This window comes from Saccoglossus kowalevskii, chromosome 12 (genome assembly GCF_978046115.1).
Source record: "Saccoglossus kowalevskii chromosome 12, keSacKowa6.1, whole genome shotgun sequence".
NCBI classification, from domain to species: Eukaryota; Metazoa; Hemichordata; class Enteropneusta; family Harrimaniidae; genus Saccoglossus; species Saccoglossus kowalevskii.
In genome coordinates, this window is record NC_140652.1 from 12,681,221 (window position 1) to 12,708,235 (window position 27,015).

A 27,015-nucleotide genomic window follows, 5' to 3' on the forward strand; every position below is an offset into this window, starting at 1 on the left:
CTCACCTCCTTGTTATTTTCATCACTCCCCAAATTATATGAGCCGACACGTAATCTTAGTTTAAAAACACAGTTACTTCTTCAAAAACATAATCTTTGTTTAATCTTCACGTGGGAAACGCTGGAATGACTTACCCACGGATCTTGAACAGTGTGGGGCTGTTATTCAAAAAGAAACTTAAAACATATCTTCTTACATAACACCAAGCTTACGAAGATTTTAAAACTGTTGTGTACAACGCCTTTGAGCATTTTGTTTTGTTTTGGATTCATAGCGCTCCTTAAATGTTACATTTAATATTAATCCGAATTTCGGTCGTTACGCGGCTTCCAGTTTGACAAAGTCGCGATTATAAAAATTACCGCAATTCATTTCAGCAGCGCCCTCTACAGTTGAGTTTACAAATACTGGTTGTTTTAATTCAAAATGGCGGCGATGGTATTTGTAAACAGTTCTCCAGTTCCAACTTTGTTCATGACGTGAGTGACTATTCCCTTGTATTTTCCGACATTTTGTATATTTATCAGAAACTAAACAATCAGGGAGTGTTCTAGGCTTGGACCAACAACATAGTTACGATTAGTCTTCATGCATCATCTAGTCATTTCGACTTTTATTGTTATATTATTTTTGACTGTCATACGAAAATTTGTAGAGAATTTCACAACACAACACAATTACAGCAAAGCTCTCCGCAAATATATTTCTTTTGAAGCCCCCACTCAATTACCCCGGTCTAACGTGAGTATGGCTCGTGTGCTAGCGTCAGTGGTGGCGCTGTTAATATTTGCACTCTCAATGACTCGTCTCCAACCCATTCTGACCAACATACTGTTAAAACCCGTCGTCTCAGTGCGTAATTGTCTGACTGAGCACATAGCACAATATTGGGATCTATGGTGTCATATATTCGGCCTGCTACTGACGCACTTAGAACAAGCAGAGGAATTATTTTGTTTGTACATGTACTCAGAATAAATTACCCATGCAGATTATAATTTTCTATGGATGTCAAATCAGTATATATTTCCATCCTGCATACTGATGTGCCACCACTAAACCACGATTTACTATTTGCGATTCCTGATTTTCGATTTTAAATGTAATTGTTGCAATTCCTATAAAAATGCAATTAAAATAAACTCAATTAAATGCAGCTCTGTATCGGGTTGCATTTAAAATTTAGTTTAATTGATTTCAAGGTACAAATGTAGTAGAAATAACATCATACAAATTGTAGCTTGATTTATAATAGTTTTCTAGCTTAGGCTTAGGGAAACAGGGTAAGGTATGGTATACATTACTCCTCCGTGGATTAAATATTGATAAATTGCAAATAGTAAACTGCAAATTGCAAATCATGTCTAATAGGTGGACATACTGATGTACCATTGCAGAAAATTAATCTATTGGACAGATTGGAAAATATAAGAACCTGTAAATTATTGCAATTCAACCAGTTCAAAATTTCAAATTAATATTGTATTCTTTAAAGTCAACCATTTTTCAAAATTAATTATTTAAAGTGGTTGAAATAATGAGGTTTTACCGTAGTTGGAATAGATTTTTTGTAATTACTTTCCTCTCACAATCAAGCAAAGTACTCAGATGGGCAGAACTTGTACGTGCATGTGATGGTACAGGTCCAAGACGTGAATCAACATGCATAAGCTAACTTTCGACAAATGAATGTAATAATTGTTTTTGTAATTTATGTGAAACAGAAAAGGGGTCAGGTGTTGACATTCCATATGTTTACATTGTACGAAAGTGTTGGTTGGTTTGTTATGGGAATACCAACAAAGGTATGACTGATAGTCATTCACAAACTATACATCAAAGAGGCCATACAGCACTTCAAAGTTGAGAAAGCATCCATTTTCATAGAAAGAATTGATAAAATGGCCTTAGCATGCAGAAATAGCATAGTGAAAAACTATTTTTCAATCGCCACCAAAGCATACTTTTTGGGCAACGAAAAAGTTGCCTTCATTGTCATCATGAAGTTCAAGTCTTGTATCAAGACTATATGGCAAAGTGGGAGAGGTGGAATGGTAAATGACGGAGACCAATTGGTAGAACTGTTTATTTGTATGTGCTGTCTTTGTGTACTTTTCTGTGTCTGTGTATGCAGAGCTAGCATTGCCTGTCATATTACTGATGTTATTACAGTCAAGCCTATGTTTGTGACCATGTTTATATAAAGACCAACTGCCTACTTATAGTGACCACTTTCAGGAGTCCTAAAGCATGACATATGAGCAACCTGTGTATAAAGACCACCTGCCTATAGTGACCACTCTCAGACTGTCTAAACATTTATTATTATTACAGAACCGTTGGTGGGGAAGCACAGCAAGTAAACATCTCTGCAATAAACAAATATAAGTCAAATTTTGATTCAGCTAATATAAAATTAATTTTAATTTCTTTTCTCTAAATATTTATTATTCCCACAGATCAATGCATTCCTTGGTGGCTCACCTTCCAAATTACATGTCTCAGATAGAGATCTTACCAGCTAATGTCAAAGACAAACTGTTGAATATTATGAGCAAGAGGGGGATGCTCACTGATGGGAATGTCAGTAAGGTAAGGGCTGTTAGAGTAATCATCACCCTCCCCGATACAGTGGACAAATTTGATCTACTCTTAAGTTTATGACACTATATATTGTAAGTTTAGGTTTGTAGAGAGCTTTTATTTATTGTGGGACATCTAAAAGAAATATATTTTAGATTTTTGAAGTAATGTGTGAAATGCATGACACTGGGGGATTTGTTTTTATAAATCTCCAAAATTCTGACAGTCATTTTGTTGTTTTGTTTGATTAATAACTTTTTCACCACCAGACTTTCTCGTCTGAAATTATTCTGCACTTATATGCAGACTATAAACAGAACTATTTTGTGCATTTGTGTTGAAAATAGGCAACTTGTGGTGAAAAGGTTACGTGAAAGTGATATGAGGCATGTCACATGCCAGTCTGCAACTGACACTAACTACCGGTACATATTACATTGCTTTTCATGTAGCTATAGAAACAAGCAAATTGACCATCACTAGTCCTGTATATAGCCTTCTCTAATTAGGACATGACATAAAGACTTCTTTATAATTATGATTGGGACATTGTTGGCCTGATCTATACTCAAAAGATGTCACCTAGTTTCTATTGTCCCCAGGCAAGAGATTCATTTTGAAATAGTATATTTTGATGACTGAAACAAAACAAGGAGAGTGAAATACTGTATAATATTTTAATTTAGCTGGAATTAATTTTCACTGGAAAGACATTTTGAGTGTTTTGTATGAAGTCTATTTTCACTGATGTTTGATGAGTTAAAGATAAAATATAGGGAAAAAATTATTTTAACTATACTTTATTTTCACTGAATTTTATTTTCACTCAGTCATTTCTTCAGCAAAAATAGCAAAAATAAATTCCAAGTGAAACTAAAGAATTTTACTGTAACTCACCACCTCACAATAATGTACATTCCAATTGTTTTATTGAATAACAACAAAGGGTAGAAGTTTCAATGGTACCGATACTTAACTTCACAAGGGGTGAATATTGTCTTCACTCAGATAACCATTAGAGCTGTCTATTTGCCTTTAGTTCAAATTTGGCTGCTATCAGTCTTTGCTCTGGTTTTTTCTGTGGATACAGGCTCCAAATACAGATATAAATCCAGTCTTAATCAGAGTATATTGATAGGCTAGGTTTAGCCATGTACTACACATTATTCAACCAAAAATTATTAGTGTACTGGCGTCAAAGCACTTGGTAGGGACTGGTCTCAGTGAGACCAGTGTATTGTTTAACTCTTTGTTGAGGAAGTTGACCATCAACCTCCTACCATTAGCAGTGTCTATTGGAAGGCACCTTGTCTGTACTTCATTTGGTCCAGGTTTTGAGTTAGGAAGTTGGACATATCTTTGTCAGTTGGAAAACTGACTGAAGATTTGAGTCTCTTATGCTAACTTTTATAGGAGAATACATACACATGCTTTGTATTGCAAATGTGTAATTAGGTAAAAATGCATAAAAGAGATGCCAATTGAAACTGTTTTTCTATAATCTTTTCTATAAGGCACCTATGTCAGTGAATAAAATAATGGTAACCAATGGCGACATGGTTCAGTAATTTACATAGTATCCAAATAAAGTCATAAACTAACAAGTATATCACACTAGTGAGTTCATCTTCACCAGCCAACCAGCCAAGGTTGATTTATTTGTCCGTCGCCTCACTTCCCCTTTAAATCTGAGGTCACTCTCGTCATAATTAAAAACATTGGTGTGCATTCTGGTTCGTTCCCATGGTGAATAGAGCATGAAGTAGCGTGTTGTGATATGGTTCAATGGGAAATCAATCATGAAGTTGCATGTTTGTCAGTTTTGATGTGATATAAGACGATAAAATTTATTGGTTTAAATTTGAAATTGATGTGACTTGTTGTTACAGTAATGCTGATTGATGGATTCAGCTCCTTGGCACGACAAATCAAATCGTTCAATTTAACTGAGGTCAAATACAGCTCTTCCTAACACGATCATGCACCGGTTTGAAAGGACGGTCATTGAAGGCTGGGCAATACCGTGCAATCGGACGATGCAGTGAGTTAAGATATATCACTGTTACAAACATGTGTTTTATAAAATATGATTCTTTGCTATTTTAAGATATATGTACAGTGGGGATTTTATCATAGCCTAAATTACAGAATAAAAGACAGTTTTGCCAGATAATGTTAGAATAAGTATAACCTATTGACATCAGTTTAATATCCCAACATACAGTAAATCAGTGTTCTCCCCAAAGCGTTTTAGCGTAGCGGGGCCGCTACTCCATTATTTATGCCGCTACTCTGAGAGATTGCCCGCTACTCTGTGGCATTTCCTGTTACTCTTTCTTTTAGCTTGTTAATACACATGCGAATCTGTTAGTCAGCGTCATCAGCGTCCGGTACTGTGAGCCAAATCAGGTGTGAATGGAAACATGTCAGTGCTTACACAAAGACAATGGACTAATACAGCTTCGTACTTCGACAATAAACACTTTCGCCCTATTTAATTGGGGTAATAGCGAGTATTTTCTCAGTAGCATATTTGGCTGGAAGAAGCAACGATGTCAAACAGCAGAAATATTACGTTGTGGTTCCGCGTAGAACGCCCTGCTGGGCCCCTGGTTGCGAGCGATAAACCCACCAGCAACGCGGTCACCAGTACCCCTGTCGGCAGTGGTACTAAACGTGTCCAAGATGATGTTACAACGAAAAGTGCAAAAAAATAAACTCTAGATTTGATGCACAATGAACAACAAAATATACGTGGCTGAGAGAAACATCCGATGGCAAAGGTAAAAAAAGTATTTATTTGTAGCGTTTTACTTGGAAGCGAGTTTTGACCTAGTTTAGTAAATTTTTGTATGGCTTCATTTTTTGCCGATCGTCGAAACATTTTTTTGGAAACGACCTTCTTTCTGGAAGTTCAAAAATTGTTGGCTACGATTTATCAAAGTAACTAATACTAGTATTGTGTTTTGAAATAGTTGGGTAAAGTTTATCGTGGCAATTTTTAAGTTTAGCGACTTTTCAAAATGGCGGCAATTTGTTTATTTTCGTGTTGATCGTGACGATATTTTTTAAATACAAGTATTGATTCGCTCCTATTTCTTATCTTTTAGGAATGCTGTGTCACATATGTGGAAAATTCAACTTAAAACCATCCAGAAATAGTTCTTTGGTATGGAATTCTATGCCATGTATAAATATTACGAAATATGCTATCGATAAACACGCACACTCGGAGATGCACAAGAAGGCCATGTCATTAGAAGTGGGAAGCAAAGAAAATCACGGCATTCTCAAAAGCTGCAGATCACTGGGCTTCCATGAAAGTCCGAAGAATCAACATTACATAGAAATCACACAGCAGCAGATTCATTTAATCTTGTACATAAATTTGTTAAAAAATAAAGACACAATTTCATCCATGCAAGCCTGTCATTATTGTTTTCTTTATCTTCAGACAAATGCTAATGATATGTAAATTATATGCAAATTAGCCGCCACTCTGATACATTCTTCTGGGGAGAACACTGGTAATTGAAATTTTGAGTAATGTGCTTACAGTGGTTTTAGGAATCTATTGGTAATGCCCATTTCCCATAAGTCTTTGCAGGTTTTCCTCCAATCATTGGTCAATTTACTGCCATGCGTATATGGCTGGTATGTATCTGCAAAGGCATTGTGATTGGTCAAGTTGCTTCCAATCATCATTTGAAATTTTTAAAACATTCATAAATATTTTTTATAAAAACATTCATGCCTTGATGAAATGAAGTGTACTGTCACAAGTGAATTACTTAGAGAATATAATGCAGATTTTCACTTTACACAGGCATCACAGTTTTACCAAGTCATAAAAGAATGATATTTTCAGTGTTGGCCTCCAGAGGGCATGCAACCAACAATTTCACTATTATTTAACCGCACCATAGAAACATTAATACATTATTCTGCAGATTTTCAACAACAAAACTGACTTTGGATAAGTCCTCACTAGTTCTGTTATATTTAATGAGATGTTGCATTTTTTATCTGTATCCATCCCCAGTTGATGAGTTTAGATTGACAACACCGTACACGTTATGAACAACTTCCTAAATTTCTGATAACTAGAAAATGATGAATGAAATCTTAGATTCTAGAACACTATGGCAATTTCAAATAATAAAAAAATTGATACTGGTTGTTGACTCGTGTTGGCTACCTGAATAGCCTTTGGTCTGTAATGTTTGGTTTAATGAATTGATTTTAATTCAAATATTAATAAAAAACATAGTAAACATGCACTGATAATCACACAACCTCAGTGCATGTCATTCACAGAAGTAATATTTAGTATGAAATATCACTAACTGATATAGTGAAATATCACTAACTGATACAGTGAAATATCACTAACTGATAGAGTGAAATATCACTAACTGATATAGTGAAATATCACTAACTGATATAGTGAAATATCACTAACTGATATAGTGAAATATCACTAACTGATATAGTGAAATATCACTGATACAGTGAAATATCACTGATAAGTGAACTATCACTGATATAGTGAACTATCACTGATATAGTGAACTATCACTAACTGATAGTTAAATATCACTAACTGACATAGTGAATTACCACTAACTGATATAGTGAAATACCGCTAACTGATATAGTAAAATACTACTAACTGATATAGTGAAATACCACTAACTGATATAGTTAAATACCACTGACATAGTGAAATACCACTAACTGACATAGTGAATTACCACTAACTGATATAGTGAAATACCACTAACTGACATAGTGAAATACCACTGACATAGTGAAATACCACTAACTGATATAGTGAAATACCGCTAACTGATATACTAAAATACCACTAACTGATATAGTGAAATACCGCTAACTGATATAGTAAAATACCACTAACTGATATAGTGAAATACCACTAACTGATATAGTGAAATACCACTAACTGATATAGTGAAATACCACTAACTGATATAGTGAAATACCACTAACTGATATAGTGAAATACCACTAACTGACATAGTGAATTACCACTAACTGACATAGTGAATATCGCTAACTGATATAGTGAAATACCGCTAACTGATATAGTGAAATACCACTAACTGATATAGTGAATTACCACTAACTGACATAGTGAAATACCACTAACTGATATAGTGAAATACCGCTAACTGATATAGTAAAATACCACTAACTGATATAGTGAAATACCGCTAACTGATATAGTAAAATACCACTAACTGACATAGTGAAATACCACTAACTGATATAGTGAAATACCACTAACTGACATAGTGAATTACCACTAACTGATATAGTGAAATACCGCTAACTGATATAGTAAAATACCACTAACTGATATAGTGAAATACCACTAACTGATATAGTGAAATATCACAAACTGAAATACAACTAACTATATGTGAAATACCACTAACTGATATAGTAAAATATCACTAACTGATATACTGAAATTTCACAAACTGAAATACCACTAACTGATATGTGAAAAATCACTAACTGATATATAAATATCACTAACTGACATAGTTAAATACCACTACTGATATAGTGAAATACCACTAACTGATATAGTGAAATACCACTAACTGATATAGTGAAATACCACTAACTGATATAGTGAAATACCACTAACTGATATAGTGAAATATCACTGACATAGTGAGTTACCACTAACTGATATAGTGAAACACCGCTAACTGATATAGTAAAACACCACTAACTGATATAGTGAAATATTACTAACTGATACAGTGAAATATTACTAACTGATATAGTGAAATACCACTAACTGATATAGTGAAATACCACTAACTGATATAGTGAAATACCACTGATATAGTGAAACACCGCTAACTGATATAGTAAAACACCACTAACTGATATAGTGAAATACCACTAACTGATATAGTGAAATACCACTAACTGATATTTCACACTAAATGTGGTGATATGCACAATAAACATCAGCAGTCTGTGTATGCTTAACAGTACACAGAGACAACCAAAGCTTGTGATGGTACCATTTTTATTGATTGCAATACAAGAATTTCAGACTGGATGATCACAATTTGAAAAATGACATAAAGTTTATTTTCGAAAACTATCACTAAGCACGGTAATATTTCCACTGATTTTGATAACCAATAGTGACTACAACTGTAAACATGTCTAATTAGCATAATAAATTAGCTTATAATTCAAAAGCATAGTTCTATAAAATCATAATCTCTCAGTTTTCAGCATTATCTACTCATCTTTGGTTTGTGAATACTGTAAAATACTTGCAATTCACTACGTTCAATTACCCACCATAGACTCCGGTCAGTCAAAATGACTATTTTGAACTGTAGGCATTAATCAGCGATTCTGCCGGTGACGGAGAGATAGAATCCAGGTCAGGGGAAGCCCCATGACCTCTAGATTCTTTTACCCCTTACGTCACGAACCCACGTGACTGAGGCCACCTGGCAGCGCCACAGGTAGCCGTCCTTCACTCTTAATTTCTCTCCGCCTCGAGCGGAGATGAAATCTAGCGAGCTCTGCTGGATCGCCTGCTTTTTTTCCTGTCCGGATTTATAGCTTGGGTTGTTGCCGCTGCTCGGCATCCGACATGGTAGCTGGTAGGATAAGTTTTCCTTGTCTTTTTTTACCCTCGTGTCGTTTTCCCCTTTGTGTGTAGTATTTTTCACAGCAAAGAAATCAAAATCCGGCGCCACTACGTAGTCACATGTTGATTTCATGGCGGCACCTTTTATAACTGTAATTCGTTTCCCTCATGCATGTCGTTATTTATTTTTAATGTATTTAGCAATATATCGATGTAATGACAGCTCCAAGACTCGCTGCCTTTTTCTTCCGGTCTCCTCGTCTTTCGAGCCGACCGTGCAGTGGTTATATTCAGAATTTACCAGCATAGAACCCGCATCCGAGATACTTGGTCGTGGCTACGTGTGGGTTTCGGGGTTTTTTGCGTGAAAGTGTGTTTTTTTCACTGGAGTTCTGAGGCCTGAGATTTTCTTTCAGAGCCATCAAAATCGCTGACACTGACCGCGTCACAGCAAGGTCGCGCGTCCAGTAAACAAATCGGTTAAAGTGTGTTGCGTGTTTTGCATGAGTGGAAAGTCCTCACGCTCGGCTACCGGTACTTCATGTACTGGGACGTCGAGTAAGAGGCCCGACGGCGGAGGTACCGATATTTTCTCGGTCTCCCCTGCTGATCGGAGGGCATCCTCACAGTCTGTTTTTTCAGGCGGTGTTTTTACCCGATTTTACCGGCTGCAGCGAGGCTGTGCCCCTGGAGGCTCTCCTCCCATGGGGCCCGTTTCGGGTCTCTTCGTGGACCCTTCCTCGCATGGCGCCGAGTTTGCCTCCGAGTTGAGGGCTTTGGTCAAAGGACTGTCGGGGCAATTGCGTCCCTGGCAGGCCGGGTAGATCAGACGCAGTCGGAGCGAGCTGTCTCCTCTGTGTCCCCTCGGTGGGCAAGCAGGAAGAGACACGAAAGCATGTTTGCATTCAAACACGTCTCTTCCGGGGAACCCCCGTTCCCAGGCACGGCTCTCCCACTATTTTGGGGGGTGGCCGAGGCCCAAGCTAATTGCCCCGGTCCTTCTCTGGATCCTCGGGCACTGAATGCCAACGGGGTGCTGGCAGCCAAGTCTCCGATCTCGGGGCAGGGCTTTCAGGACAGGGCACACGTTGACCCCCCCTACTTTCTGCCAGCTAGGGTTCGTCACGCGGTAACGGTACAATGGTAACGAGTTTTTCCTTGTGTCCGGTCCCCGCTGTGGGTTTTGACTCCTTTCTTACCGACCCACGGGCGTCCCCAGAGGGAACCGACCCTGTCATGAGACGCACAGTCGAACACGCTCCCTCTCACATATTTAAAGTGAAAGGAGATGCAGTTCGCTCGCGTCGGATACAGCCGGTACTCCGGGCGTTCCCTCAGAGTCATCCATCTGTATGACTCGGTGAGCCACGCTTTTGGGGTGAGGCGGAGTATCATCGATCCCAGTGATACGATGTATATACCCCCACCCTTGATCCTAAAGCAACCACCTAAGGTTGCTTCAACGCTTATGGAATCACGAGCGTCGGAATCCAAAGCAACCCCGTCGGCAAGTCTCTCCCTGTCCGCCTGAGTGCGGAGTGGGGCGCAGAGCATGCAAACGGTGTTGATGGGCGGCGTTGGTCAGCCGTGGAGGATGTAATGCTTAAGGCCCCCGGGTGGGGATAACGTTAGGCAACACTTCCCACTGGACCAAACGCTACCCGGTCGGTGTATTTCGGGATCAGACCCCATAGCCTGGGATGAGACCAAAACGCCCCCAACCGGATTCCAAGGCTCCTTCCCCAGACCCCGGTACCACGAATTTGGCAAACCGGGCAAAGGGGGATAGCCGCGTTCCATGGGTGTCTTTGCCAATTGAGGACGACCCATCCAGCCCTGAGGGCAGAGTTGCTTGAGCGCATTATTATGCGTGCCCAGCACTCTGGTGACCTTGGAGGCAGAACGCACCAGCCTCCTAGACCAGGCGACATTTTTACTGGTGGGCCACCGCACATCTACATGCGGCACACCCTAGTGTTGCCTGGCTCGCTTGGCCAGGGCCACTACTGTGCTACGAGACGCGACCTTAGACGCACATGTTTTCGCCGACAAGCTGAGCCGGGATACGTCCCCACCTCCGTGACGCAGACTGGACAACCTCCACCCTCTTTGTTCAGGGAATGGTGGGTACAGTCTCGGAGCTTCGGAGTGCAATGAATCAGAGGGTTCAGATCGAATCCGCTAGCCAGTTGGTCCTGCCATGGGCAAACGGAGGGCACCCCAAGCACAGAAAACACAACGCCCTAGGGCGTCGTCCGCTAGCCAGAGTCAGCCAGGAGGCAAGCGCTTATACCCTTCCGTCGGAGGGAAGGGTAGTGGCGCGCCCCCAGGGAGGTAAGAGCCAGGTGGTGGCTCCTCACTCTCTCTGGGCGGACGTCTACCCGGCAGCAGGGGAAGCATGTATGACGCTCACCTCTGCAACCGGGGGGGGGGGGGACAGGCACGTGTTTGGTGAGTGGCCAGGTCACAACTTAGTGACTACTTCAGGCCTTGGGAAACTCACCTCATGGGGGAAGGGAGCACCCCCCCCTCGCAACTGCCGAACACATGGCCACATATCCCTGTCGTACACGGATTGCGCCGGTGTATTCCGGTTTGGAGACAGCGGGTGACCGATCCCTGGACCTTTCCAGGTGGTGACATCCTGTTACGGAATACCACTGAAATCTCCATTTCCCCCCGTCAGTGTCTCCCCTGTTGGGCACTGCCATGGGACTCAATCAGACAGGAAGTAGCAGTTTGCTGGGGAAAGACGCCATACACAGGGTACATCAGCCGGAACTAAGTCCAGGCTTCTACCCAAATGTGTTCGTAGTACCAAATCTACAAGTGGCAGGCGTCCAGTTTTGGACCTAGACAGACTGAATCAGTATGTGCCCCTCGATCGGTTCCACATGGAGTCACCATTCAGGGTTCTTCTCTCCATCCACCGTTTTGACTGGCTAGCCCCGCTAGACTTAAGCGGGGCCTACCTGCACGTACTGATGCACCTAGCGAGTTGCCATCTCCTTCGAATCGCCCAGCTGGGCCAAGTACTTGAATTTCGGTGCCCCCCCTGTTGGGGTTAGGCACAGCGCCCTACGTGTTCACCAGAGTGATGAAACAGGTAGTGCTGCTGCTTCACCAGATGTCGGTACACCTCAATCCGTACCCAGACTACTGGTTACCAACAACCCGGGCAAGGGGTAATAGCCAAACGCATCAGGCTAACACAGGATTTACTTCACCAGTTGGGCTCGTTAGTAAATCGACAAGTCCCACCTCGAGCCAACGCGCAGTTGGTGTCCCTGGGCATGGAGTTTTGACACAGAGGTAAGCTTGGCTTAGCTATTTCAAGTGTATTGCTTAGCGCTAAGCAGCCTAGCCGAATGCCTAGTCAGCGTTCCCTCAGTGTCCCTCTGTGAACTAATGTGGATCATCGGAATGATGACCTCGGTTCGAAGGGTTGTTCCCCAGGCCGGGCTACGCAGCCGCCCGGTATAACGCTTGTTATAACGCCAAGCTCTCCTATGGGAACTAGATAGGCGGGTTTCGATCTCGGACCAAGTGAAGGAAGCCCTGCCCTGGTGGTCGTCACTGGCCAACCCCAAGCAGAGGGGGGCCCCCTTGGACCCGCTCGCCGCAGGTATGACTCTGGTAACAGATGCCTCCCCCCAGGGTTGGGGAGCGCATCTATTGGACGAACAAGCCCAAGGATATGGCTCCCGCATAGTTTCGGGACCACCATATCAACCGGCTCGAACTGTGAGCAGTGTACTTAGCACTACCACGCTTTCTACCCGTAGTTCGAGACCACAGAGTCCTGCTCCGCACAGACAACGCAGCAGTGGTCTCCTTCAAGAAGGAGGGGGGACACATTCCCCATCGTTGTCATTCCTAGCGGAGCAAAATCCTCCTTTGGTGCCTGGAATACAATGTGGAGCTAACCGCACACCACCTTCCAGGGGTGAGGAACAGTTTGGCGACGCCCTTTCAGGGCGACTCCGTCTCCAGAACACAGAGTGGCTGATACCCCACTGGGTAGCCTCCAGGCTGTTTCGGCTGTGGACGGTCCAAGGTTAGACCGTTTGCCGCACCCCGGAACACCAAGCTCCCGACGTACGTAACACTCCTGCTGACTCCAGGAGCCTGGGCCAGGGTCGCTTTGCTACCCCGCGGACCCACTTAGTTGTGTACGCTTTTCCTCCCTTCCCGCTAGTCCACCGGGCACCGGAGAAGATTTCGACAGGTGCACACCTGCATATTATCATTGGTCGCACCCAATTGGCCAAACAGGGCCTAGTTTCCACTTCTGTGGGAAACGATAGTCGAAACACCAGCAGTGCTTTCGGACTTACCGGACATGCCGTCCCAACCAGACGGCGCACTACCACGAGCCCAGCGGGTATCACTTACCCGCATAGAGGCTCTCATTAGACCCGCACATACGAAAGCTTTATCTGAGCGGGCTGCCAACGTCCTGGCCAGGGCGAACAGGGATTCCACCAATGCGGCCTACATTTCTACGCTCCGAGCATACACTGGTTAGTGTAGCGAAAGGGAGATTGATCGATACCATCCCTCTATTGGCCAGGTAGCAGGCTCCTTCGTCCACCTGTTTGATGAAGTGGGTTTGTCCTACGCAGCGATCGTTGGCTACAGGTCGGCCTTGTGTCCCACCATTCAAACGTACGGGAATCAGCGATTCTGCCGGTGACGGAGAGATAGAATCCAGGTCAGGGGAAGCCCCATGACCTCTAGATTCTTTTACCCCTTACGTCACGAACCCACGTGACTGAGGCCACCTGGCAGCACCACAGGTAGCCGTCCTTCACTCTTAATTTCTCTCCGCCTCGAGCGGAGATGAAATCTAGCGAGCTCTGCTGGATCGCCTGCTTTTTTTCCTGTCCGGATTTATAGCTTGGGTTGTTGCCGCTGCTCGGCATCCGACATGGTAGCTGGTAGGATAAGTTTTCCTTGTCTTTTTTTACCCTCGTGTCGTTTTCCCCTTTGTGTGTAGTATTTTTCACAGCAAAGAAATCAAAATCCGGCGCCACTACGTAGTCACATGTTGATTTCATGGCGGCACCTTTTATAACTGTAATTCGTTTCCCTCATGCATGTCGTTATTTATTTTTAATGTATTTAGCAATATATCGATGTAATGACAGCTCCAAGACTCGCTGCCTTTTTCTTCCGGTCTCCTCGTCTTTCGAGCCGACCGTGCAGTGGTTATATTCAGAATTTACCAGCATAGAACCCACATCCGAGATACTTGGTCGTGGCTACGTGTGGGTTTCGGGGTTTTTTGCGTGAAAGTGTGTTTTTTTCACTGGAGTTCTGAGGCCTGAGATTTTCTTTCAGAGCCATCAAAATCGTTGACACTGACCGCGTCACAGCAAGGTCGCGCGTCCAGTAAACAAATCGGTTAAAGTGTGTTGCGTGTTTTGCATGAGTGGAAAGTTCTCACGCTCGGCTACCGGTACTTCATGTACTGGGACGTCGAGTAAGAGGCCCGACGGCGGAGGTACCGATATTTTCTCGGTCTTCCCTGCTGATCGGAGGGCATCCTCACAGTCTGTTTTTTCAGGCGGTGTTTTTACCCGATTTTACCGGCTGCAGCGAGGCTGTGCCCCTGGAGGCTCTCCTCCCATGGGGCCCGTTTCGGGTCTCTTCGTGGACCCTTCCTCGCACGGCGCCGAGTTTGCCTCCGAGTTGAGGGCTTTGGTCAAAGGACTGTCGGGGCAATTGCGTCCCTGGCAGGCCGGGTAGATCAGACGCAGTCGGAGCGAGCTGTCTCCTCTGTGTCCCCTCGGTGGGCAAGCAGGAAGAGACACGAAAGCATGTTTGCATTCAAACACGTCTCTTCCGGGGAATCCCCGTTCCCAGGCACGGCTCTCCCACTATTTTGGGGGGTGGCCGAGGCCCAAGCTAATTGCCCCGGTCCTTCTCTGGATCCTCGGGCACTGAATGCCAACGGGGTGCTGGCAGCCAAGTCTCCGATCTCGGGGCAGGGCTTTCAGGACAGGGCACACGTTGACCCCCCCTACTTTCTGCCAGCTAGGGTTCGTCACGCGGTAACGGTACAACGGTAACGAGTTTTTCCTTGTGTCCGGTCCCCGCTGTGGGTTTTGACTCCTTTCTTACCGACCCACGGGCGTCCCCAGAGGGAACCGACCCTGTCATGAGACGCACAGTCGAACACGCTCCCTCTCACATATTTAAAGTGAAAGGAGATGCAGTTCGCTCGCGTCGGATACAGCCGGTACTCCGGGCGTTCCCTCAGAGTCATCCATCTGTATGACTCGGTGAGCCACGCTTTTGGGGTGAGGCGGAGTATCATCGATCCCAGTGATACGATGTATATACCCCCACCCTTGATCCTAAAGCAACCACCTAAGGTTGCTTCAACGCTTATGGGATCACGAGCGTCGGAATCCAAAGCAACCCCGTCGGCAAGTCTCTCCCTGTCCGCCTGAGTGCGGAGTGGGGCGCAGAGCATGCAAACGGTGTTGATGGGCGGCGTTGGTCAGCCGTGGAGGATGTAATGCTTAAGGCCCCTGGGTGGGGATAACGTTAGGCAACACTTCCCACTGGACCAAACGCTACCCGGTCGGTGTATTTCGGGATCAGACCGCATAGCCTGGGATGAGACCAAAACGCCCCCAACCGGATTCCAAGGCTCCTTCCCCAGACCCCGGTACCACGAATTTGGCAAACCGGGCAAAGGGGGATAGCCGCGTTCCATGGGTGTCTTTGCCAATTGAGGACGACCCATCCAGCCCTGAGCGCAGAGTTGCTTGAGCGCATTATTATGCGTGCCCAGCACTCTGGTGACCTTGGAGGCAGAACGCACCAGCCTCCTAGACCAGGCGACATTTTTACTGGTGGGCCATCGCACATCTACATGCGGCACACCCTAGTGTTGCCTGGCTCGCTTGGCCAGGGCCACTACTGTGCTACGAGACGCGACCTTAGACGCACATGTTTTCGCCGACAAGCTGAGCCGGGATACGTCCCCACCTCAGTGACGCAGACTGGACAACCTCCACCCTCTTTGTTCAGGGAATGGTGGGTACAGTCTCGGAGCTTCGGAGTGCAATGAATCAGAGGGTTCAGATCGAATCCGCTAGCCAGTTGGTCCTGCCATGGGCAAGCGGAGGGCACCCCAAGCACAGAAAACACAACGCCCTAGGGCGTCGTCCGCTAGCCAGAGTCAGCCAGGAGGCAAGCGCTTATACCCTTCCGTCGGAGGGAAGGGTAGTGGCGCGCCCCCAGGGAGGTAAGAGCCAGGTGGTGGCTCCTCACCCTCTCTGGGCGGACGTCTACCCGGCAGCAGGGCAAGCATGTATGACGCTCACCTCTGCAACCGGGGGGGGGGGGGGGGGGGGGCAGGCACGTGTTTGGTGAGTGGCCAGGTCACAACTTAGTGACTACTTCAGGCCTTGGGAAACTCACCTCATGGGGGAAGGGAGCACCCCCCCCTCGCAACTGCCGAACACATGGCCACATATCCCTGTCGTACACAGATTGCGCCGGTGTATTCCGGTTTGGAGACAGCGGGTGACCGATCCCTGGACCTTTCCAGGTGGTGACATCCTGTTACGGAATACCGCTGAAATCTCCATTTCCCCCCATCAGTGTCTCCCCTGTTGGGCACTGCCATGGGACTCAATCAGACAGGAAGTAGCAGTTTGCTGGGGAAAGACGCCATACACAGGGTACATCAGCCGGAACTAAGTCCAGGCTTCTACCCAAATGTGTTCGTAATACCAAATCTACAAGTGGCAGGCGTCCAGTTTTGGACCTAGACAGACTGAATCAGTACGTGCCCCTTGATCGGTTCCACATGGAGTCACCATTCAGGGTTCTTCTCTCCATCCACCGTTTTGACTGGCTAGCCCCGCTAGACTTAAGCGGGGCCTACCTGCACGTACTGATGCACCTAGCGAGTTGCCATCTCCTTCGAATCGCCCAGCTGGGCCAAGTATTTGAATTTCGGTGCCCCCCCCTGTTGGGGTTAGGCACAGCGTCCTACGTGTTCACCAGAGTGATGAAACAGGTAGTGCTGCTGCTTCACCAGATGTCGGTACACCTCAATCCGTACCCAGACTACTGGTTACCAACAACCCGGGCAAGGGGTAATAGCCAAACGCATCAGGCTAACACAGGATTTACTTCACCAGTTGGGCTCGTTAGTAAATCGACAAGTCCCACCTCGAGCCAACGCGCAGTTGGTGTCCCTGGGCATGGAGTTTTGACACAGAGGTAAGCTTGGCTTAGCTATTTCAAGCGTATTGCTTAGCGCTAAGCAGCCTAGCCGAATGCCTAGTCAGCGTTCCCTCAGTGTCCCTCCGTGAACTAATGTGGATCATCGGAATGATGACCTCGGTTCGAAGGGTCGTTCCCCAGGCCGGGCTACGCAGCCGCCCGGTATAACGCTTGTTATAACGCCAAGCTCTCCTATGGGAACTAGATAGGCGGGTTTCGATCTCGGACCAAGTGAAGGAAGCCCTGCCCTGGTGGTCGTCACTGGCCAACCCCAAGCAGAGGGGGGCCCCCTTGGACCCGCTCGCCGCAGGTATGACTCTGGTAACAGATGCCTCCCCCCAGGGTTGGGGAGCGCATCTATTGGACGAACAAGCCCAAGGATATGGCTCCCGCATAGTTTCGGGACCACCATATCAACCGGCTCGAACTGTGAGCAGTGTACTTAGCACTACCACGCTTTCTACCCGTAGTTCGAGACCACAGAGTCCTGCTCCGCACAGACAACGCAGCAGTGGTCTCCTTCAAGAAGGAGGGGGGGACACATTCCCCATCGTTGTCAGTCCTAGCGGAGCAAAATCCTCCTTTGGTGCCTGGAATACAATGTGGAGCTAACCGCACACCACCTTCCAGGGGTGAGGAACAGTTTGGCGACGCCCTTTCAGGGTGACTCCGTCTCCAGAACACAGTGGCTGATACCCCACTGGGTAGCCTCCAGGCTGTTTCGGCTGTGGACGGTCCAAGGTTAGACCGTTTGCCGCACCCCGGAACACCAAGCTCCCGACGTACGTAACACTCCTGCTGACTCCAGGAGCCTGGGCCAGGGTCGCTTTGCTACCCCGCGGACCCACTTAGTTGTGTACGCTTTTCCTCCCTTCCCGCCAGTCCACCGGGCACCGGAGAAGATTTCGACAGGTGCACACCTGCATATTATCATTGGTCGCACCCAATTGGCCAAACAGGGCCTAGTTTCCACTTCTGTGGGAAACGATAGTCGAAACACCAGCAGTGCTTTCGGACTTACCGGACATGCCGTCCCAACCAGACGGCGCACTACCACGAGCCCAGCGGGTATCACTTACCCGCATAGAGGCTCTCATTAGACCCGCACATACGAAAGCTTTATCTGAGTGGGCTGCCAACGTCCTGGCCAGGGCGAACAGGGATTCCACCAATGCGGCCTACATTTCTACGCTCCGAGCATACACTGGTTAGTGTAGCGAAAGGGAGATTGATCGATACCATCCCTCTATTGGCCAGGTAGCAGGCTCCTTCGTCCACCTGTTTGATGAAGTGGGTTTGTCCTACGCAGCGATCGTTGGCTACAGGTCGGCCTTGTGTCCCACCATTCAAACGTACGGGAACAAGACTAACCGATTGTCCTACTATTAGGAGACTATTTACTGCTTTCCAGACACTGAAACCCCATGCAAGGGAACTGCCCAACTGGGACTTGTCGGCTGTGTTGTCCGCTCTAAGTAGACCGCCTTTTGAGCCTCTCTGATCAAGCATCACTCAAATTTTTGACGTGGAAAATAGTCTTCCTACTAGTCTTCGCCTCAGGTAGGCGTCGGCCAGAGCTGGGGGGCATTGTCCTTCTCGAATGATGTACCGCCGTTATGGACAATCAAGTTGTGCTAAAGACACGAATCGGGTTTCTCGCCTAGAACCAAATCCCAGGACACGATCCTCACCCGATCGTCATCCCCCAGCTGGCAAATATTGTCGGTCCGGAGGATCAGGAGGAATTGCTTCTCTACCCGTTCCGAGCGCTGAGTTGCCGCGAGAACCGTACCAGGTTTTCCAGACAGGGAACCAAACACATATTTTTGTGTTACGACCCTGGCAAACAGGATAAGCCGGCTTCCCCGACTTCCATCTCCAGGTGGATTACTGCGACTGTACTGGAGGTCTATAATACAATATCCTCCTCAACACAGACCTTGCAGAGACACCAAGTACGAGAACATGAGGTCCGTGCGATTGCTAACTCACTAGCGCTAGCGTCAGGTGCCCCTCCTCAAACACATTCTGAGGGCAGGCTCCTGGAGAACGCAGAACGTCTTCATCAACTACTACCTAAGAGACATCCAATCTATTGAGCAGGGTCTCTTCAGGTTAGGCCCCGTCGTAGCGGGTCAGGCCTTGTTTGCTGACCCAGCCCGAACGACCGCAGGGGCCTCTGCGCATAGGCAATAAGTCAGTCTCGGCATTTTTGCAGGCAGATTGTCTGTTCCACTAGCACTTCCTGGAAGCTCCCAGGTTTCGCTTCTTTCGACCTACGCCCTCATGCGAACTGTTTCGGTCCTACTTCAAGCTTATCACCCCCGAATTCGGCTTGGGTCTAGCTTTCTCGGGCGCACCGAACCCTGTCGCCACCGCAGCATTGGCTTCTTGCTTCGGGGACAGCACAGGCAAGGTAAGACACCACCCTTCTTGGGTCTTAACTAAGGTTTTGAGTTTGTTTTCATCCCGGACTGGGAAAAGACTTTCATCATTCTTTTTCTTCTGTTTGCTCGGAAAAACCCGCCACCTATCGGTGTCTGACTCTGCCTACAGTTCAAAATAGTCATTTTGACTGACCGGAGTCTATGGTGGGTAATTGAACGTAGTGAATTTAGGCGAGGGTTCTCTGAACCCGCCTATTCACATAGTTCATACCCACCATAGACTCCGGGTCCCCCCCAACCTCCCCACTCTTTCCGTCGCGTTGGTCTAAGTCCTCGAGGCGGAGAGAAAGGAACCAGAGTGAAGGACGGCTACCTGTGGCGCTGCCAGGTGGCCTCGGTCACGTGGGTTCGTGACGTAAGGGGTAAAAGAATCTAGAGGTCATGGGGCTTCCCCTGACCTGGATTCTATCTCTCCGTCACCGGCAGAATCGCTGATTAATGCCTACAGTTCAAAATAGTCATTTTGACTGACCGGAGTCTATGGTGGGTATGAACTATGTGAATAGGCGGGTTCGGAGAACCCTCGCCTAAATTTATTTTCACTATTTTCGCTGAAAGGATGATTCAGTGAAAATAAAATCTAGTGAATATACTGGTACCTTTTTTCTTATGTTTTACATTCAACTCATTAAAAATCAGTGAAAACACCCAAAAAATCTTTTCAGTGAAAATGAATTCCAGCTAAAATAAAGTCTTTCACAGTAATACTAGCCCATGATGTCACTCATAACAATCAGCTATGCAAACAATTGATATCAGGTGATGATATTACTGTAGAATACTTTATTTTCGCTTGGAATTTATTTTCGCTGAAGGGATGATTCCGTGAAAATAACATCCAGCGAATATACTCTTTTTCCTATATTTCACATTAAAGTCATCAAAAATCAGTGAAAATAAATTCCATACAAAACACCTAAAAATTAATTTCAGCGAAAATAAAGTATTCCACAATATACCTTTTTGATGAGCTCATTAGCATATTTAATATCTATGTGTATGTTTCCCAATTGTAGCTTTCAGTTTTATTAGTGTGTTTCATTTCCAATGTTCCCCTTGCCTCCAATATCTTTATTACCCGTAGCTAAATTTGATCCACTCTCATCTCCAATACCTTACAGTTCTTTCTGAGCTTATTTTAATTCAGTCTTTGCCTTCAATACCATCAGCAAGTGGGAGTTCTTTCTAGGCTTTCTTTTATGTAATCTTTGTCTCCATTACCTTCAACATATGGGACTTCTTTTTAAGTTTTATTTGATTCAATCCTTAATGTCTTCAATACCATCAGTACAAAGAGTTTTTTGTGAGCTCTCATTGTTTCTTTACAGGTGATACATAGTAAAGTTCGAGAACTTGACTTAAGCGAATGTGACATCACAGATGACGGACTTCGAATTCTTGCTTTATGTAAACAGTTGAGAAAAATTGATTTGAATGCTGCCAAGGAAGATAGAACTACCATCACATCAGTTGGTAAGAATTACTGGTGAACGTGAAATGGATTGTACTTGTCAGGATGATTTTAGCACATGGGAGTATTTTCCATGTGTATTTTCCGCACTTTTCAATCTTTATTTGTTTATATGATCAAAAGGTCATTCACAGCTAATACTGGAAATAGTGTGTGGTATTGCTTGATGACTTGTGATATCACTACTGTGTTTTGCATTATTCATTGCTATCTTCTGTATAATTATCTATGCATGATATATTTACAGTGAAAACTGCTCTTGAAAGCAGAAACAATTATAGAAAGAATAAAAGAATACTGTAATGCTTGATTTTTGTAAGGTATTTTTATGATTTTATGATTTTATAAAGACACAATTTTGCGAAAGTCACACCAGGTGTCGTAGCATTCCTGAAATACTGTCTGCTACAAAAGTAGAATCAATTATAGAAAGAATAAAAGTATACTGTTCGCTGCTAGCATTTTTTACGATTTAAGGATTTTATGGCATTCACAAAGACGACATTTTGCAAAAGTTATTGATACTTTGTCGTACCCCTGAGATTTTTTTCATTTTATAATTTTCACTAACTCGTGAAATTTGTAAAAATTTGTCTTTTTTTTTGAGAACAGTAATTAAAAATAAACAAAAACGTTTTGTGAACGGTGTCAAAAGTTTACTTTGGCGCTCAATAATTAACGTCCCTGTCATTATGGTCTGGTTTTTGAAATGGTTTGGTGTGACATGTACCATGTATGCTTTTAACACTAAAAGTACCCAAAGTTTGATCAAAACTTGTAGCAAATTAAAAAATATATTCATTTAGACCAAAATTATCAAAATCAAATATAAAAATACATAAAAACAGACAAGATGTGACATTAAATTTAAAAAAAAATTATTGTACTCAAAGGCAAATAAAATGTTGAGAATATGTAAATCTGAATATTACTCATATTTTTTGTAGGAGTACAATACCTGGCTATGTCATGTCCTATACTGCACACTGTGTATCTCAGACGATGCCGAAATATTACAGACGACGCTATCATCACGATATCACAACACTGTCGTCAACTCATGCAGCTGAACATTGGCGGATGCCAGCAGTTGACAGACACTTCGTTGATGGCTCTGGGTCAAAACTGCAGAATGCTGAAATGTGTTAATTTCAACCAAACAAGGGTGAGTTCACTGTATAACTGTTTTGATTGCACCAGAGATAATTTGTAATGTATTGCTGAGGTTGGGTATGGTAAAATATTTTGGGAGTGAAAATGACATGATTTGAATATTTGACGCAATGGTTGATGGTTCATGAATATTTGGTAGACATACTGTATTTGGTCTATTAGAAGTGCATCTCTAATAAAGTGCACATAACTAAAAAATCATATTTGTTATATACATTAAAATATTACTTATTAGTCCCCATTCGGAAGAAGTTCGAAAACAGGGACTATTAATTTGGGTTTGTTCCGTCTACATACGTACGTCCGGAGCTATATCTCAGACACCATTGACAGATTTCATTCAAACTTTACATGAAGACAATACATAATGTCTTACATATGCACATCAAGTTACTTTATGATCGGAGCAAAAATGGCCGACTGGCAGCCATTTTGGATGTAAAATTTGCTATTTCTGATACGTAAACGTGTCCGCAGCAGTTTCTCGGAGATGACTGGGCCAATTTGGATCAAAGTTTGTATGGTGATCATACATATTGGGTTATAGTTGCATATCATATTTTTTCTGTGATTCAAACTTATATGGCTGACTGGTGGCCATTTTGTTTTTCATGATACCCATGCCTACTTTCCCATGAATGCAATGAACATTTCTGTTTAAATTTTGTACAACGACAGGATACCAATAGATACATCAACATGAACATTATTTTTGTAATTTGATTCAATATGACTGCCCAATGTCCAATTCTCGTGTAAAAGCACTAAATCATAATTTTTTACAAATCCATCTCCTATTAATGGTTTCAATCTAATCTCAATGACTCCATCAGCATCAAATTAATATGTCAGATCACAAAATTTTGGATGGGGACTGTGTCATTAACAATGACTTGTTTTGTCCATAGAACTATCTCTGTAATTTATGTAAGTGTATGCACTATTAATAGAATAAATACAATATATATGTGATTTTCCACATCAACAAACGACTGAGACATCACCAGTGAAACAATATGTCAAGATCAAAAAGAGGAGTTTAAGTCCAACAAACCTAGATGGAAACAATGATATATTGAAGATAGGATACTAGGATACTTTCATCATGATGGTGTTACTAAATTTGAAATGCGATGATGTACCAAATAAGGAGATATACTCTATTATGTATGAGTCACTAATGAATTCAATGTTTTATTGTTGCTAGGTAACAGATAATGGCGTAATTGGTTTAGTAACTGGATGTTGTAAGCAGTCCCTAATGGAAATCCATATGAGTCGTTGTGTTCATCTTACAGATGACTCGGTTGAAGCTGTCATGGAATCCTGTCCTCGGATATCAATACTTTTATTTGATGGATGTCCACTGATTACCGGTAAGTTAGTGATCTGATGTAATGAGATGAAGATGATGATGATGATCCTATTCGCACTGTTTAGCTGAAGCAAACCCTCTATTGCCATCCTTACGAACCTTTGCCTGATCGAAAAACTGTATATTGATCCATCAATCAGCATTACTGTAACAACAAGTTGCATCAATTTCAAATTTAAACCAATAGATTTTGTCGTTTTATATCACATCATAGTTCAACTGACAAAAGTAAACATGTTACAACACTTGACTTTATGTGCCATTTATCATAGTAATGCACCAGAGCACTCGCCGTTGTGTTTAGTTTTGTCAACAGTGAATACAGGTTTATATTGAGAATTCTGTCAGGGTATAATATTTAGGCATCGGCCTAATAAATGAACCTTGGCTTGCGAAGATTGGTATAATACAGCTATCGCATTAGTTCTTGCGTTTTTCACTTTGAAGTTGCATCTCATTCGTGTAAATAAGAATTACATCACTGCTGATTTAGCATGGCATCTGACTAGTGTCAGCATCTCTGCAAAATTGTTTCAATTGTTGCTTTGTACGATGTATGGTATCGATGGTTTGCGGCTTGCGGCATACTCTTCAGAATAATGGTGTCTGGTATTAAATCGACTGTCATTTAGACAGTTTAATTACAAATCAGAAATAACTTTTATAGCTGTGCTGCTGGTACAATTCTATATACTGTAAGCCACTTTACTTTCACAAGAGACAAATTTTCTATAACATGGAGTGTCAGTGATTCTTCACGAATGCCTTGAAAATCAAAATCACAAAACACGGTTTGCTTAACAAATATGTGTAATTATTAGGTTCAGAAAAGATACTCATCCTGTAAATGTTATGATGCGTCAAAATGGTAATAAGTGGACTGATGAGATGAGTAAACGTTTGTTAAGCAAAAAGCTCTATTCTGTTACTTAGTCACCAGGGAACTTGGACACTAAAAGAAGACAATAAACAAAGATATTTTTCACAATTTAATTCACTAGAACAATTCAAAGGAAAAATTTTGTAAATATCGTATTGGTTCAACTAAGCAAAAAACAGAATTCCTGTGAGATTAACATGCTAGAATCATTGACAAAAAGATGTTTTTGTCAAGATTGATAAGGTATTAAATTAAGTTTCATGACAGACTGACTTGCTTTCATCATTCTATAAATAAAGAGTATGCATAGAATGCACACATTGTAGAATGAGTCACATTTCTGCCAAATGCCACATTTAAGTGCTGTGCGTGTTTGCTAAATATAAAAATATATCCTAAACATCAAAATGTCCTACATTACTTAATAGCCATTCTGGCACTTTCACTGTCCAAAGATTGCTAAAGTTTGTTATGCACGGTATAGTTTCAGTTACAGCATCTATGTGATATACCATGTAATAACGGTATCTATTTTTATTCAATGTCAACCAATCACAGAGTGTGTAACAACAGCGAGATGTGATAATACTTGATAGTACACAATAGCCACTCGCCAGAGGGTAGGGTGAGTGGGTAATGTGACCTGATTAATATGTGTAAATGTTAACACAATCACTTGAGCCTCCAGTCAGTCTGAACACCGCCATTTCTCGGCAAAACAAACACACTACTAAAGATGTTAGAGGGCGCTGTTTAAACTGTAGTAGAAATTATGACAGGTCTTCAAATGCTGATTGTCAAGCATTTTTATAATTCTTGATAAAGCAATTATTCAAGACATTTCATGAAGTTGTTACATTAGAGAAGTTTGTCATGCAATGCCTTTATTACAGGTTCTGTGAAATACAATTACTTATTCATATTGAATGATCTTATTCTTGTGAAATTTAAAAATATTAGTTAATACTTATTATATTGTCATATTTTTCAGAACGTTCAAGAGAAGCCATTGAAGAATTGAGTGGACCAAATACAAAGATGAAACAGCTAACTTGGACTGTATATTAAAGACAACTTGTATTACACATTCTGCGCGATGACTGTAGTGCTTTGACATTTCAATATATTTTTGAGGAAAAAAATCCACATTATACTCGTCTCTCATCACACCATCATTTCCTCAATTCGCAAATCACTGTAAACACAACAACATGGGAAATTCAATGTTGTACAAATGTTCAAAATATACTAACCACTCCCATCTCATCCGGTTTTTTAATTTGTACTTCTGTGCAAGAGAGGTATCAGATATATTATTCCGTCCATCTTAGAACAATGCCACTGTATTAACTTTTTTCCCTCATTGTTAACTTCTTGTGGATTGTTACATATTCTCCACCATGATTTGGTGTTTCAGTCAAAAATTATGTACAATAGTTCGTGTGCAAGATGCCACAACTTGTTCTGACCACTGACATAACAGTGGTGTCATAGTAAAACTTAGTAATGAAAGATTACGTAATGAGTCCCTCCCATTGAATATTTAGGTAATAACATAAAAATTGAATTCACTCAAATGTGAAACTTATTTTATATAACTATATTGTATATATTGTAATAATTCCATTATATATTCATAACTGACTCAAAGTTTCTGTGTTAAAAGCTTGTATATTTATGGTAGATACTTTGACTACATTAGTTTGATAGATTATCATTAGAAGATGCTTGCATATAAATTATTCTCCAAAGGCCAATCAGAACAAGTGTTACAGTCAGGTGTTCTGATGTCTGATTGGTTCACTAACCATGTTGATGAGTTTTCATTGGTTTACATAAGGTGTGGAATTTCACATATATATTATGTCGGATACACACAACTTTTATATCATTTTATCAAATGAAAATAGATGTATTTTATTGCCCAATTTATTTTAGAACACAATTCTATGCATGTTCATTTATTAAAATCAGTGTAGAATTTCCAGGTGTTTTCACTATTTTCTCTGTGGGTTTCATATTTAACATGAATGCTGTCAACAGTGGTTCTCCACAAGTTACAATCTGTTATGCTATTTTTTGCTAGGTGTATTTGTTCATGAATACAAAATAAAATAACAGTGTATATAGTTATACTCATGTGTTCTTCATGAATTCTTGGTACTACTGTGGAATACTTTATTT

General features: G+C 42.9%; 1 protein-coding gene across 1 annotated transcript; it reads left to right on the forward strand.

The window, feature by feature from the left end:
- The first annotated feature begins 424 nt into the window (after window positions 1-424).
- LOC100370660 (protein AMN1 homolog) lies at window positions 425-26,966 on the forward strand. The gene is made up of 6 exons (XM_085506135.1): window positions 425-479; window positions 2,460-2,592; window positions 21,261-21,405; window positions 22,351-22,568; window positions 23,784-23,952; window positions 25,823-26,966. Exons 1-6 carry the CDS (start codon window positions 427-429, stop codon window positions 25,897-25,899), a joined length of 795 nt encoding a protein of 264 aa, XP_085362261.1. The 5' UTR covers window positions 425-426; the 3' UTR covers window positions 25,900-26,966.
- Window positions 26,967-27,015: the final 49 nt, after the last annotated feature.

Bases quoted from the DNA above. Each gene is read 5' to 3' on its own strand.
- LOC100370660 (XM_085506135.1), top strand. From the start codon at position 427: ATGGCGGCGATGGTATTTGTAAACAGTTCTCCAGTTCCAACTTTGTTC. The intron at 480-2,459 runs GTGAGTGACTAT...TTATTCCCACAG, and splicing joins GTTCCAACTTTGTTCATGAC to ATCAATGCATTCCTTGGTGG. The intron at 22,569-23,783 runs GTGAGTTCACTG...TATTGTTGCTAG, and splicing joins TTAATTTCAACCAAACAAGG to GTAACAGATAATGGCGTAAT.